This window comes from Acanthaster planci, linkage group LG19 (assembly GCF_054643075.1).
Source record: "Acanthaster planci isolate LZ-2023a linkage group LG19, COTS_SCS, whole genome shotgun sequence".
Classification (NCBI taxonomy): Eukaryota; Metazoa; Echinodermata; class Asteroidea; order Valvatida; family Acanthasteridae; genus Acanthaster; species Acanthaster planci.
The window spans coordinates 3,017,202-3,033,649 of NC_141795.1; the positions used below are offsets into that span (position 1 = coordinate 3,017,202).

At 42.3% G+C, this 16,448-nt stretch overlaps 1 protein-coding gene across 9 annotated transcripts in view; it reads right to left on the reverse strand.

Annotated features, from left to right (window-relative positions):
* LOC110974006 (uncharacterized) overlaps positions 1 to 14,576 on the reverse strand; it is a 96,793-nt gene extending 82,217 nt beyond the window's left edge. For 5 of the 9 annotated variants that reach the window (XM_087129749.1, XM_087129755.1, XM_087129754.1 and 2 more), the window contains exon 1: positions 13,811 to 14,575. In XM_087129749.1, the coding sequence (XP_086985875.1) occupies positions 13,811 to 14,495 (685 nt within the window). In that variant the 5' untranslated portion in view covers positions 14,496 to 14,575. Of the gene's footprint in view, positions 1 to 13,810 lie in introns of all 9 variants that reach the window. The other 4 variants (XM_087129753.1, XM_087129752.1, XM_087129748.1 and 1 more) reach the window with 1 other exon arrangement.
* Positions 14,577 to 16,448: the final 1,872 nt, after the last annotated feature.

Sequence of the window (16,448 nt, forward strand, 5' to 3'; positions counted from 1 at the left end):
TAATTCACTTCTAATTTTGTAGTGCCACAAGCACCTATTTCTTGGTTGGATTTGTGCACTTTATACATGTAAATGCTCGTTACTATTACTTCTATTCAATACAAATTTCTCACCAAAATGCTAAAATGCATGTACAGTATACTCACCACTTGACAACAGTGGTGAGAAACAAGTGGAACCTGCATGCATAAAAAACTTTGCCAAATTTAAAGAGATCTGAACGAGGAAAAACTAAACAAGGAGGGCTACATGTAAATGCGGGCAAAGGGCATGGTCTTGTCCCCCTTGCTGCTCTCCACAATCAACTGTACTTTTGAGTTTGAAACTGTGCACCATACCGAATGCCCTCCTTCCCTGTAAGAGTGAATTTTGTCCAGTCAAAGCAAACAATTTTGCAAGAACCATACAATGCACAGAGTGCACCCACGGTAGTGTACACAGAGTATTTAAGCCTGCACTGTACATCCACTGTGACGGGGAATTGATTGGTCACTGTACTGAACAAAAAAGCAGTTGGTCAATCAAACAGAAAATTGAGGTGCCCAACTACAAATTTGGGTGTGGGACCCAGCTCAGGATGTTCTTATGGGGATGACTCACAAAACCTACACGGAGATGAAATGTCGACTAGGCAGTGAACCCTGGGGGGAAAAGCCATGGGGGAGGGGAGAATTGGCAAAAGACCATGACACAGTTCAAGAAGTTGCGAGGCTTTTCACCTGAGCTTCCGACATCTGTGGCTCAAATTAATACATAATTTAGGTGTTTACTCAGGGGGTTGTACCTTAGTAAGAGATGGGTTATTGACAAGGTGGTGTTGGCACAGTATCCGTTCAGTGATACTTCCCAGGTCAAGACAAAAGTGTGACATATGGGACACACCGATACCGGTGCAATTTCCAGGCATTATCAACAGACACCCCTCAACTGTTTCCTCTCCCTTCCCCTTTTACCCTAAGGACCAACACGTCTGAGTTGTGGGAAACAAGCTTCTGAGCATTTTTTTTTTCACTCTGTCCTTCTTATTGGTACTGTACATGTGTGCGTAAGGGATTCATTTCCAAAACGGGACTTGGGTGCACAAGGATAACATCGGCTAATTTTCTGCATCTGCTTTTTCGACGATGACCATGCAGTTGTAAAACTCAATCATATTACGTGTAAAATGGCCATCATCATATCAATCGATTGCATTGCATACACTTAACATTGAAGTTGTGTTGGAGGTTAAAATTGACGTTCAAAGATATATGGACACGTACATAAAGCCAATGAGAAATTCATTCACAATTGCCAACATGGTTTACTTCGAATCCCATCCCAGTGAATGTTTGTAATTCTTCCAAATTCAAATTACAGTGTAACATAAATGTTTGTCTACATGGGTTGGCATGCGTGCGCGCGCTGTAGATGCTTTCTATCAAAATAAATTTTTCAAATAATCCTTCCCCCCCCCGACTTTAGTACGCGGCCCCATTGCTGAGCTCGGCAGACTTTCATGAAAATTCCAGCAGTTCTCGAGATACTTGGGAGGGGTGTACTTGTAAGCAGGACAGTCGTAGACTGTCAAGTCCAACACGATCTTGTCTTCTGGTATGCCACAAATTGATGGCTGCCTGAAATATTTCCACAGTTTGCATTGATTAAAAAATGCGGCTTCATTTGCCCTCCTACGGTAGCTTTGCCCTGTACTAAAAATACTGCCAAAGAGTGATGTTTCCTTCCAACTCCAGTTCACAACCTAATCTAATTAAAAGTGAATTTTAGAAAGTTACAGTGACAGAAGTACTCCCAAAATTGCTTTCTTTCTCTGAGCCGGCGACGGCATTGAAAACACCAAGATGCTGCAGTTAAGTCCCCTTAAGTCCAACACAAGACTTCCAGTCTTAATTCAAGTCACAAGCTATTCAAAGAAACTACATGTAAGCATTCCCTTTTGACAATTCACCCTGTTACTTGTGACTGGTCTTGTGGATGGTCTTGTAACTGGTCTTGTGGATGGTCTTTTGGATGGTCTTGTAACTGGTCTTGTGGATGGTCTTGTGACTGGTCTTGTGGATGGTCTTGTAACTGGTCTTGTGGATGGTCTTGTAACTGGTCTTGTGGATGGTCTTGTAACTGGTCTTGTGGATGGTCTTGTGGATAGTCTTGTAACTGGTCTTGTGGATGGTCTTTTGGATGGTCTTGTCAACAACACTGTTGAACACTTTGAGATGTTCTCACAACAAATGAAACGAAAACCCTTTTTTTGGAGTACTTTCCCAACACAGATGTGCCAATGACTTGGTATCTCCTCCGCTTCTCTGAGTAGGAGTTGGGTATCAGTGTAATTGGTGGTGGGGGTAATCCTGGTGGGTTGTGTGAAGGAGACAGTGCAAAAACAGCCCCTCTCTTATATGTGTGGGCAGCCGATCTTGAGTTGCAAAGGACAGGATGTGGGGGGCCGGTAATTGGTGAGCTGGCCTTTACAAAGTGATACACACAACTGTCTACAAATAAAGTACCTTGGGACATCAACTGTAAGTCCCTGTACATGTGCCTGGGTGAGAAGTGACAGGCTAAGTGGCAGGTTCACTTTACAAATGGCAAAAGTTTTATGACTTTGTCTTGCCAATGGCAGCTGTTGAAATGTTTATACAATTGGAAAAAAAAGTTGCTTGTGTGCCGACCTGATAAAGATGCCCTGTTTTTCAGTAATCTCTTCGTGTGCACTGTACGGAATAAAATTCATGAAATAAAAATGGTGAACACGTTTGCGTACATTCTTACTTACTGCAATAAAACTATAGTGTACATTTCTGAAGGTGATTCTCCACTACAGTGTATACAGCCATGCAGACAAGATATCCAATGATACAGAAAACTGTAATTTCAAATCAGATGAACCAAGACCAAGAACAGAATGAGCGAGGAAAGGAGAATTGTCGTTTACGTTTCAAAATACCACAATATCAACATGTGCAATTGAATAGTTTAAATTCAATTCCTTCATCTATTGAGAGCTTGTTGTCCCGTGGGAACAAATTTTTTTTGGGGTGGGAGAGTAGTTTCACTTTGGGACGTGACGTAATTGATTTTTCATTCAAAAGGAATATAATGGGGGAAAAAGCATGAAAGCCCCATCACGATATAAGGACAGGGCTTGCAAAATGTCAGCCTGTTGGCACCCGACCACACACGGACAACAACAGACGACCCTAAAGGGACTTGGCTTACGCTCCGTTGGTTCCCATAGACTCACACCATTCTCAGCATACCTGAATTATTATTCTGAATGAGCAGAACTGAAAGATGAGGCAACCATGGCTGACTCCAGACAAACAGTTTTTTTTAAGTCCTTTGGAATGGAGTTTTATTGGAAGGGATTAGGTATTTAAGTCGCTGAACGAGGACACTTGTTCTTCCCAATTTACTGATTTTGGAAGGTCTGCTATTTTACACGGGGCTAAGCTTTCTTTTCTTAATTGGCGTCCGTGATCATACAGTCGCCAGGTCCCTTATTTTGTCACTTACTATGAAAACCAATCAGACTTGACAATAGGTAGAGAAATTAGCAAACTTTCAGCTCTACCGTCACATGTTAGAGAGTCAAGAATCACACCTGTATGCTCACAGTTTGGAAAAAAAAAATGAAGATATCAGTACTTTGATACATCAGCGGTGCTCAATTTCAGATCCATGCAGAAAGTATCTTCTATAGACGGTTAGGTCGGGCCAAAAAGAGTGACCACGAAAACTAGGTTTTCCTTTTAGAGAGGAAAACCTGGAAGTTTCTCCACGGAAAGGGTTAAGCGGGGTCATGCGTCAGGATGTGGCTGATTTGGCCTAAGCCTGCCCAGAACTATGCAGAATCATGGGAGGCACCCGAAAATTAGTTTTTCAAAAGGTGTCCAATAGGATTACATACTGTACAGAGAATTGTTTTATTTTGGTAGAGGGGGGGATGGATTGAGTCTTTTGGGACCACTCTCTAGACCCTTCCCCGATACCTGTACACAGCTTAGTAGCCTGGTGAGATGTACATGTACATTTTGATCATATTCTTGACACACCTGGTCCTGTGTTGATGGATAAATCCCCGGGTACGGAATACAGACTTTGTGCCAAGAGTCCTAACACAAACTACAATGCTACATGTACCTGCTTATTCTAAGTCAAGAATATACACAGTGGAGACAGATAATGCCTGTGCCTTGAGGAGGATTAACGGTGATATTCCTCATTGGGTGAGTGACTGACACTGGTACACCTATAATGTTATGGGGGAGTGCAAGCCATTCGGGACAGCGATTAGGTGATGTGTGGCAGGTGAGCAGTTTTGACCAATGGATTTTGGAGTGCACTGTGACACATGTATACAATATAGTGGTTTAAATCTTCAATACCGGTGTGCGTATAAACACATAGCATGCAGGCCCTATGTCACTTCACATTACTGTCCGAAGCACACAAGACAAAGAATTTGATTATTTGACATTACGGCATTTTGCCTACCCATAACACTCTCCCACAGTCCGATCGTGACGGCACCCATGAACAAATTTAGTATAACATATCCTTTGGGCCATTTGCAGCCTGGGGGAAAAACATTCCAAAATGTCAAGAATGTTCTATTGGTCAGTGGGCAATGAAGGGAAGTTATGTGAAGTCACGTACATGTACATGTATTATGCACAAATCTCAGCATTACTGCCTTTGTGAACAGGACCAAAAAAAAAAAAACCTTGCCACAAGACAAACACGGCCCTAACCGAAAGTTTACTGGGCCCAATCATTTAAGTGGGTCAATAGGTGATAATCTTGGGTTGATAGCCCCACACACATGCGGCATTCCACCCATACCAAACCTCATTACAAAGCCGGGGCTCCCACCAAAATAATCCCTACACAAAGTAAACTGGGCCCCGGACTGCACCAAAAGCAGCGCAACTACAATAAAGGAACGGGAACCCCCTCAAACCCCCTGATGGGGATTTGACGTAGATGGAAACCTTCAGCAAAAGAGAATACATATTTCAGTAATTGTTTCGGCAACAGTACCGGTACCCGGTACCCGCGTCCTACCCCACCAGGCAGTCATTCTCTCTGGGGCCCAGCGTGTCCTTGAAGGCACCTGTCCCCCACCATGGTTTGAGGTCTATTTCCGTGACTCATAAAGTGTCCAAACTGCTTCCGAAGTCTTGTGATTAATTGCCTCCTTCCACGACTTCCTTTTTTTTATATGTCCACTACCAACTGTTGGAATGCCTAGTATTTGCTATAACTTGGACAAATATGGTATTTTTCAGGGTTTGGAGACCAATTGAGTTTACAGCAACCTTGGCTTTCACTCCAAACAGGTCTCAAGTGCACAGCACGTATACATAAGACATACATACACGTATAATGCATTGCTTTTTTCGCCACTTATTAAGGCCGCTCCTTTGTCTCCTTTCTTAAGCAAAAAGTTTTGTAAAAATATAAAATTTAATAACGCTTCAATTTTTAACATTATTTCAATATATCCAATCCAAGTCAAATAGGCAGGGTAGTTTATCAGCACATTTCTAAACTCAAATTCATCATATCTAAGATTAATGAACTGAAACTACATGTACGGTCTATGGCAAGGCTAGAGTCTTTACCGAAGAAACTGCCGTGACTCACACATTAGCATGTAGGGCCTACATGTAGGCCTATACCCCTGACAGGCACAGGACAGGCGTTTCAACTGATCTGTATTTAGGCATAAAGGGAAGTGTAATGAAATTTACTCACTGTGATAGGTGTATTTATACTTCTAGGGTTACCAGAAGTTATCTTACTCTACCTTAATGCCTTACATGTATGCATGTGAGAACATGCTCAAGTCTGCTGTTTATTTCCTAACTATGTACAATGTACATGTAAATGATGTATATAGGTAGTACGGATACCAATACAGGTTAGTGAACTGGAATTTTCCATTCCAGTGGAAAACTCATGAACTTGTGACTGTTCTTTTAAAATGAAATTTAATTAATTAACCCTAACAGTCCTCAGTCCTCCAACAGGTGAAGGATTGAGGAGGGTTAGGGTTAAGGCATACATGTAGTTCCTAGCCTTTTTTTTAGTTTCTTATTAAGATGTGAAGCCAAATTGTTTATTAAGGAAAAGTACAGTGTACAGGGACCTGGAATGAACATTTAGCCATTTCATATGTCGGCCCTACATGTAGGATGCATTATTTTTGACATTGATTTTAACGGTTAAAAAGTGTGCTTTTACAAAGTGCTGTGTGCAGGAAAACGAGGTAATTGTACATATACATACAGTACAGGAACATGTGGAGAATAATTGTGTCCAATCTTGCAATGTGGGAATGCTTCCTTACTACGTCCAGCCATAATGACGACATCAAAAGCCAGCAGAACATCACGTCTATGTATCAAGGATATTGCTAATTAGTTGCTCTACGTAATAGGCAAGTGTTCTGTGTGCTAGAAAACCACAGCAAGAGCAGATCTGAATCATGAACTACCCCTTGGCTTGTCACAAGGTATTGACTACTAGTCTCACTCCTTGTTGAAACCATCGCTGCTATGCAGACTGAGGTATCCACACAGCCCCAAGATGAAAGGGATCGTGAATGATATGTTTGGACTGTGATTACTCCTTGGGGTGACGATATGCCAATTATAGCTGCACCTCCAAATAGAGGCCTGTCATTGTGACCAGACGTCTAGCTCTTTAAAGATCCTACCAATGATGGGTCTGAATGCAGTAGTGGGGATACAACCGCATCACCAGAGCATCTTGTGTTTTACTATGTATGTACACGAATGCCGCCATCCTGGCCTGTGCGTCAACATTTCCTGTTAAAAACTCATTCCAATATTTCAAAGTTTCAAATAAGGTCACATCTACATGTACCGGGACTTGACTCATGTAATTTGGCAATAAGAACAAACATTATTGTGGTAATACCATGCTTGTGGACGCGCCACGGTCGCACAGTTCTTCAACCAATAGGGTGTTGTGATCGTTAGGGACACGGTTTACACCCCACAAGTTAAAGAATGAGCTTCAGGATTGGTGTCGCTGCAGTGCTGGGCCAAATTCAATGGGCGACCATTTGTCGATCACTGGTCGATCTCCTCAGTGAATACATTCTGGGTACCAGAAGAAATCTCCCCGTTGGTCGAACTAATCGTCGCCGACCGAACTTGGCCACAGCATCTCCTTGAATGGTTGACAAAGTCTGGAGACATTTCTAATGTGACGAGAGGGAGCCCTGCACACCCCTTTAAAGAAACAAAAACAAAGGGCTGAAAAAAAGGGGGGGGGAAAGGAGGGAACAGGAAGGACTGAAGCAGAGGAATCTTGCTAACTAGCATGTTTTTCATCCTCAAGGTCTTGCTGGCTGGCCTTAATCAGCTACTGAAATTGCTCCTTTCCCATGCGTGCACAGGCCTTTCCCCTGCCGCCCCCTTCCTAACATCAGTCATTCCAGTCTGGACCTCATGTCTTCAATCCACACCTCTCGCTTCATAACAAAAAAAAAGACTGAAATCCAGACGTGAAAATAACTATAGACACACTGACACCAGGCCCTAGAACTCAGAAAGTCATCAGTAGAGGAATGATTTTGCTCCAAGAAAATAAACAAACACGTTGCAATAAAAGATGGCTCGGAAATGCACCATGTCTTGAAACTTATGGCACGAGTACGCATACAATACATTCTCAAAGTTGTAGCTAAATTTGGAAAGGTTCATTACTTCCACTGGGTAACTAAATTGGAAGACCAACTTAAAAATAGATATCACATGCATACGTATATAAACTGGGGAAATTAGATCCAAACTAATCGGACAATCAGGCAATGGTGCAAATCCTCAGACCGCAACTTCCCCTTCAAATCTACTACAAGCGCGTCTATCTCACCTCTGATGACTTCTGCCAAGCTACTAGTATACCGCACGACTCACCGAGTCATCTGTACACAGCTTTAGATTCAACTTTTCAACAATCACTCAGACGCTCTGCACTCCATGCATACACGTGTTAGTGCATATGTACCAGCAAAGCAACTAACTCACGGTTACCAGAACCCCGACTCTCTCCTAGTCTTCTAAATCCACTCAGGAGATTTTGGAAGATTGTTAAAGTATTTAGCATTGAGGAAGTTACAGTGAACTGGTACGTGTACAGGTAGCCCTACCGTCAAATACACGTTACACGAATTGGTACTACACAGATGGGTGGTCTGGGAGACATGTTAAACTACATTGTACAGAGGGACAGTTCGTTAATCCACCTGCAACATTCTGGCCTCATCAAAGATTGGTTTTGGTAGCTAGTTTAGTATAAGGTAGAAGAATGCAGAGGCTTCAGAGAGGTTCTCAGCAAAATGTCCTGGGACTTAGGGCCGAGCAGAGTTACTACCCCCTAAATGGATCAGGTGCCTGGTGCCTGGAGCCGGAGCATTGGACACCTCTAACCTACCCCCACCACAACATGCCAGCCAAAGTTGCCCCTCAAGCTTGGTGAAATGCTCTCCTGCCTGTGAAGTGGAGGGGGGGGAGGGGGAGAATTTCCGTCTTGGGACTCATAATCCGAACAGGAAAGCAATCCGCTTATCTCATTCCTTCACTGGGCCTGCGTGTTGTGTCGCTGCTGCACTGCGCACCCTCGCAGTGTCTGTCTCAATACGGTGCACATTAACTATGATAAGTCTGGATTGGGGACATGAGCAGACCTGTAAACCACGGGGGACGGTGTATGAACCTGCCTGCTGGGTCCCCCTTTCTGTCAACAATGTTGTGATTTTGAGATGATTCAGATATTTTTTCCAAAGACTAAAACAACTTTGACCCCCCAAAAAATCAACTGGTTGTGAGCAGAAAAAGATGTAGCGAGGCTACCGGTATAAAGCAATCATGACCTAATCTATCCAAACAAATTATTTCAAGTGACATGGAACATCCTAATCACATTTAAACTAATAAGCAGAAACCTGATTATGGTAGGCCAAGTAAAAACCTCAATCGGTTGATTTTTCTCTGCTCTCATAATATAAGGAAGCCACATCCTTTCTTTTTTTCACTTCCACCAAGAATCAACTTATTATGAAAATGTCAGTTAATTTTGTCTAAATGACAATTAAGAAGAGCATGCATTAGGCTGAAATAAACAGCAACTGTGGATTACTGGGAGAAAGCTGACAGTCATTGTGAACTGAAAAGTTGCTGGCAGTTTTGATTGTTAAAGCTACTGGCGGCCATCTTGGTAAAACAAAAATACCAAAGGCCACCTCCTCCTTTTAATGATGAGCTGATGGATTTTATTTTACTTGGCCTGACTGTAATGCATTAACGACAAGAAATCTGCTCTACAAACCCTAACCACTGGCACTGAATTCTCTTGAGAACCTCGGCATCCAGGTGTCTGATAACATCTCCTAATGACATCTCATTCTGACTATCTTCTGTTATTCAAACAGAAGCGCTGTAAATTAAACATGCCACGGTACTGTGTTTGTGAATATCACCTTGATGGCTTACCTGTTTTGTTTCTCGTTCCCCTTTAAACTGAAAGAATGCTCACAATGTACGCACCCTTAACATAAATACCCAACCTGCATAATTGAAAGAGCATTATCAGCGATATGCGGGCTGACTGTGTCCATTAGACTGTGAGCACACACTGCTGACCACTACTTGCACTTTGTAGTCTTGAATGTCAAACATTTTTGAAACCAACACGTGAATCAGTGTTAAAATAATTTCCAACATGTGCAAGAATCCTTCTACTTTGCTATTGCAAAGAATGATGGGATAGGCTTACAAATAAAAGTGTGGGGGCGGGGGGAGGGGCAATATCCAGATATTCAAGTTGACTATGTGGTGAAGCAATTAGGCCCACATGTAACACATCTTGCTCGCTACCAAAAATTCAGACTTTGGGATATTGTTCATGTGTCGGTATTTTGGATGTAATCTTTGATACTGCCTTCGAAGATGGCAGATGGAATTTCGCAACAATTTTACTGATTACTTTTGCACCCGAATGCATTTTTCCACATCAAACAAGTTTTCCACTTGCACTTGGATCCTCTGTATCAAACCGAGTCCCACAATGCACTGCAGTCTTCTAATATCAGCCAGGCACTGAGCATGTGGGAATATCCTGGGGTCCTACTTCTGAGGGTTGTATTCTGCAGAATATGAAGTTTGCAGAATTTCCTTTTATCTGACGTTCCAATCAAGAGAGGACATGAGTAAGCAGCTTAATTTGGGTTATCTCCCTGGAGAAGCCTTAACCCCCATGGCAGAACACGGAAACGACCCTCTCAGAACAGATGGAAATCCCGTGGAAAATGGAACCAAATCCTTACGGCAACATGGACATGTACACATAAGCTCTGTGTTTCACTGCACATCCACAGCAAGAATCCTCAGATATCAATCAATACATACAGCTGTTGTGTGAAGCACACAATATAGGGGAAGCATTTATTTTTCAAAGCAGGTGCAAAGCCAGAATTTGGTTTCACCTGTTGCAAACTTGTTTTTTTGCTCCGTAGCGCTATTGGCAGGTTGGCTACAAAACTTACATGTAGGCTATGAATGAAGACATCTGTAAGGTAGGCCTAATACCGTAGCTGATTACAGAATACTTTGTGTAACACGCTGCTCACATTTTATGGCCTCTATCATTACCCTGACTACTTTTAGATTCTCCAGCCCTTTGCCTTCTGCAACTCTGTCCACTCTTTATTGGCTCAACTGCCTTGGCAAAGTCTCACATTTATAAAAACATAATCTTATGTACATGTACATTTCTGACAAGTTTCCCTGTCAGTTTCACAATCTGACAATCTACATAATTCAAAGCCACTTCACCTGTTTGAAGTGCGATGCAAATTTGTGGGGTGACTTTAAACTATGCACGGTGAGCAACGGTATTGCATGGTATCGGCATGCACAATAAATAACGCAACGACGGGCTGTCCTCTGTCTGAAAAATGAAGTCTTTGCATGTGCTATGATTAACAATCCACTCCCTCCAAGCCCCCCTTTGATGAGGAAACAAACTTTTATAGAGTCTGCATAACGTGCTGAACAGGTGCGATGAGCCCCTCGTAAAGCGGCTCATTTTTTATTGAGGATGCTGGGTAAATCTTGTGGTTCCTCTTTGAAAATGTTAGCAAATTTGCATGGGGCGGGTGTCTTGTGTTACCTGCACACCCTGCCAGAATGAGAGGTGACAAACGAAGCCCTCTATTGTCAGGTGGTCGTAGTAACATTATCCAATCCACCTCCGTTGGCTTTCAGTGTACACATATTTCCTAGAGTGCTGCAGATTGCCCGTGACTTAACTATGCTCAAACAGTTTCGCCTCATCAACTTTGGCAAAATGAAATGGGTCAAAGTTGGAGGGCCTGACATTTTGATCCCAGCAAGAGTCTTTGAAAGGAACGATGCAAGCTTGGATTGTATGGTCCAAAAGAAAATAGGAAAAAGGTGGAAAAAGAAAAAAAAGTGTATAAATCAACAATTTGCTTGAAAAGCTTCAAAGTTGACCCCTTAACGCTATTAACTGTTCCTTTTTAATCCCGCCTCAAAAGTGGATTGCCCCTCCCCCGGAAAAAAGTCCTGGCAATGCCCATGCAGGTACCCTGTTACCCATGTTTTCCGGGTGTACTTCAATAGGGTACCCAGTTCTAATTACCTGTAAATGCCCACCACTAGGTTCTGACCCTGTTAAAAAGTGCATGCAAGTGTATTCTCTACCAAACATCTTTTCTAGTTTCTAAGCAGCAGGTGTGTATGCTGCACTTACAAACCTACGGGCACTTGTACTTGTTACTTTAGAACCATGTTCATGTACTGTGGAAAAATAAAGCGTGACAAGTTTGTGGTTGAGTTTGGAATCACTGCCTTTAGCCAGAGAGATCAACTTCTTCGTAAATTTCTCGGGGAAATATTGATTGTATAATCAGCCATGGACGCCTTGAGGGTTTAATACCTCCAGAACAAGCACGGCCAGGGCGTCTAGACAGTGTAGGCTGGAAGTCAACCACAGCTTAAGGTCCAACAACAGTTCAAACTAACAACAGTGTACGAGAACTGGGGTTTAACCATATTTCAAAAGAAAAACCAAGAGATGTAGTAAAACAAAACTCCACGAAATAAACAACTTAGACATATAATTAAACCAGCACACCGAAGCTTGACCTATGGTAATCTCATCATGGCACAAAATGCGATATGACGATAAACTTCAGGCATACAGGAATGTACATGTACATGTAACAATTAAGCTACCCTTGGTGTAAAAACGTGCAAGAAAATGGAATGAACAAAGACCTTGACATACCGGTAGTGCATATTGGTCTGGGAAAACAGTCAGGCTGGAGTGACAGCTCTTTTAATAAATGGGGTCATTGCCAAGCCTGTCATTTGGATGACAACATTGGAGGTGGTGTGTTTGATTATCACTTCCCGTTTTTACATTTTGCCCTCCTCTGATTGCAATTTACTTGTTGAGTGTCAAGTTTACGAGGAAAGATTCCTGAAATAATCTGAGAGGAGAAATATCTGGTATTCCCTATGAGTTTTTTCCACAGATGGGAAAAATGTTCGCTCAGTGACTGAGTCGAGTACTAAATTAACTTCAATAAAACTCTCATTTCAAAGGGGGTTAAAAACAAGGCCATGACGGAATTACAGAAGGCTCAAGGTCCACAGTCTTGTGAAAAGCATAACAACGCACGTAGCTCCAATGACTCCTGACAGTGTCAGTGTCACTGGCATCACACTAACTTAAGAATTTTGGCCTTACAGAGCTACGATTAATCAGACCAGCCCAGGAAAAGGGGGATTACGAAATTTAAACACACCTTAACTAAAGGTGGAAACGGAACCAACTTTTTACATAGTTGTACAGATAACATTGGAAAAGCAGCTATGGTATGCAATAAATGTATAACCCAACCAGACACCGGCATGAGCATTTGTACTTCGTAGGGGTAATCAAAGAGGTACACGTTGTGACGTACAAACTGAAATGTGCCAAACCTCCTTGCCTCCGACCAAATTCTTTTCCTTTTCATGTTTTAATAAAGTCCACCGAAATTTTGCTGTTTCCCAATAATGTCTTCACTATCATCTCAGCTCGTACAGCACGACTGGTCCCTTTAACACTGAAATTCACTGGAAAGTACTCGGACTTTTGGTTCATCACTTCGTATTTGGATGCCTGAATGAGATGTCTGTCGTATTGTAAAATTATGGTTCATGCAAACATATCTTTTGTGATTTACATAATGGACCTGTTGACATAATTATTTCCGTTACTGGCGCATGCTGTGATTGTACACTCGACAAATACCCAAGGATTTCCCACAGACCTTTGGAACTTAGGGAAACTCAGCCCTTTTGTCCTTTTGGATCTGCGAGGAGGCGCAGCAAAATGGGGATGTTTATCATGTTCAGAAATATTTCACACGTCCAAAGCATTAACAAGGTGTCACGAAATCAGCCAATCATGTATAAAACCAATGACCTTCAATGCACTTGTTTCATCAGCCCTAAGTTTAAAAGCTGAGATTGCACAATGTGTTTCGTAATGGCGGCAGCGCAAATCACAGAAGCGTTCTGTACGCATGCATGACATGCTGACTACAATCGTCGTTTCAAACCAGTCCATTTTAATGAGAAACAAATTTTACACACGTTGATTTCCAGAGGGGTTTACCGAGGGAAAATATCATTAACTGTGAACGGAATACAGTGCCCCCCCCAAAAAAACAAACAAAACAGAACAGAAAATAACATAGGCTTACCATCTTGCATAAACTTCCTGACGAGTTTTCTCTCCTTTTTCGTTGCCTCCACGGGATTGCCAACGATCGGGTAATAACCAGCCTCATCCAAGCCTCTAAGAAAGAAGAAATACGCTGTGTTGTCTGATAAATCCGTGGCTTCCCAGAAACAAGGGTCCTCCGTCCCAAATCCATTTAAGGTTATCGTTTCACTGTCAACGCCGGATCCGTCCGCGGGTTTGACAGTTCTTTCCACTCGAACGACTACATCACGATCCTGTCTCGTAGAAACTGTTGCCTGGATGACAATTTGCGACCGATAAAATTTGGATTCTGTCATTTCTGCTTCTCCAGGTTGGCACGCATTGCACTTGCTGATGCTGAATAGTAAAAGTAAAACTAGAGAGGCGGCAGAAAACGTCCTTGACGTGGTCTTCCGTGATACATCCATGGTGAAAACTGTGAATTTCGGCAGCATTCTAGTGCGTGGTGGTTGACGCTGTAGTATTCCCGGTGTTTCCAACGTGCGACAAATCCTTTCTCCAGTGCAAAACCCAAGTTGTGTGTCGAATGTAATCACTATGCTGTCCGCTGCGTGGCGCTGTTCAACTGTTCTGAATGGCTCGTGGTCCCGGCAACTGTTTTTAACTAAATCATGCGAGCGCTGTCCAACTGTCAGAAAGTTATGTGGTTTGGAGAGTGGCATTGACGGGTGTTTATCAAAGATCTCGGACACGCTTTTGGGAAGTTGGGAAACACCCCCCTGGCTGCACACACATGAACCACAAGCACCCGGAAGTGCCGTTACTGTGACGTCACGTCGAAAACGAGACACGCGTGCGCAGTGAGATCCGGTGCCGAGATTTGGTCGGTAGTATTTGTTTTGTGGGTGGGATTGTTCTTGTAAACGCAAAGCTCTTGCTTCAACCTTTAAGAGAATACTTAGCCCATCATAAAAATGAAGGAACAAAAATATCAAATACACATAACTAAAAAGATCTTATCTAGCCGAGTTGGTGTATTTCGTTTTTGTGCGGAATTGTTTATCAAACTGTTTTGGCAACCATCCCTACTCGTGAATGATTTATTCCAGACACACCAGCCACTCGCTTTCTGCGTTGCACCGACTTTTTGTTCCGTTAAAATCAATACCGTTATATAGACTGAAATAGTTGTTGCGGCTTGTTGTCACCGAAAATAAACACGTGTAGGGACGTTAGTTCCATTGACTGCTTAGTCATGGTGAAAAGATGGATCGAACGTGTAATGCAGTCCTCAAAGGTTCGATTTTCTCGAGTAAGAATGCCCCCACACGACTTGGGGGTCGACTAAATCCGTCCAGACGAACCGAATTCTATAACTTGTTTCCTGCGGTAAATGAAGCCAGAACATAATTGGAATATCTGAATTCGGAAGTGGAGGCTGGAAACATTCCAGCATGCCCTGGCTATTCAGGATGTGAGGTGCAATCATTTCCATTATTTAAACAAATACGAGTTATTGATGCTGTTACCCTTCGAGAAGGATGAGCATACATAAATGACCAAATATGGAACATTTGACATCAGGCATTTTGACGAGACCAACTGATCCGCTATAGCGGAAAGAAAAACCTTGCATATATAACCTTTGCAAAAGTATTAATGAAATTAACTGTCTTGTAAGGGAAGAGAGTGGAAAAGAGAATCAAGATTAAATACATTTCTTCCTTAGTTTGTGCTTTCTTCAGTTCTTGTGTGTTTGTTTGCTTTCTGAAGAAAGTTCGTCCACAAGTCAGCGCTGGTCGCTTATCAATCTTTATTATCTTTTCAAGAGACCGCTGACACCCGTCAGTGTTGCAATCTACTGACGGCTGCGTGGAGTTGATAACGCCTGACCGCCATCAGTTCAAAACTAAGCGTCAAAACAAAGCGAGCTGCAAAACATTAAAAGATACCGATTCTGATGAGTTGGTCCTATAAAACGGAGCGTTCCTAACTCCAGAATTCTTCATCCAATATAATGTTGCATTCTGTTGCTACTGCGGTTTGAACGCCATCCAATCTAATCTGGTGAGAAAATACCTGTTGCAATCAGCTTAATAAAGCCACAGAAATTCCAGAGATGTTTGGTCGCTTTGAAGTCGTCAATGTACCTGCCTTTGTGTTCCATATACCGGCCGCATCAAAAAGATCAAAGAACACGCCGATTGGTGGATGTCCTGTTTGTTAAAGAAAGACAATGGTGTTTTTAATTAGTCATATGTTAAGTAATTAACCCGAAAAGAAATTTTTCGTAGGTGGAACGATAGGGCTGATGACAAAATAGTGCCCGTTCTTTGATCTCGGAAGAGAGACTAGGAAGATTTATCATTTCCTTTGATTGTTATAGTTCAGCTGCATTTTGCTTTTGATTGCTTCGGTTTTGAAGTGGTTGTTTTGATAATATTTTCTTGGTGGTTTTGAGGTCGTTCCCCTGTCTTGACTTTGTAAACAAGATACTCTTACAGTAGTAATCGTAATAGTTTATCGTACATAAAAGTTTCCATTTTCCCAGTAATTCAGCCTCTGGCTGCTATTGAGTTTTTAATAATAAACCAAACCAAACCAAACCATGCAGCACACACGGTGTCCGCTCTGTTACTAATCCCAATATAACAACAGGATGTGGAATTCCCACA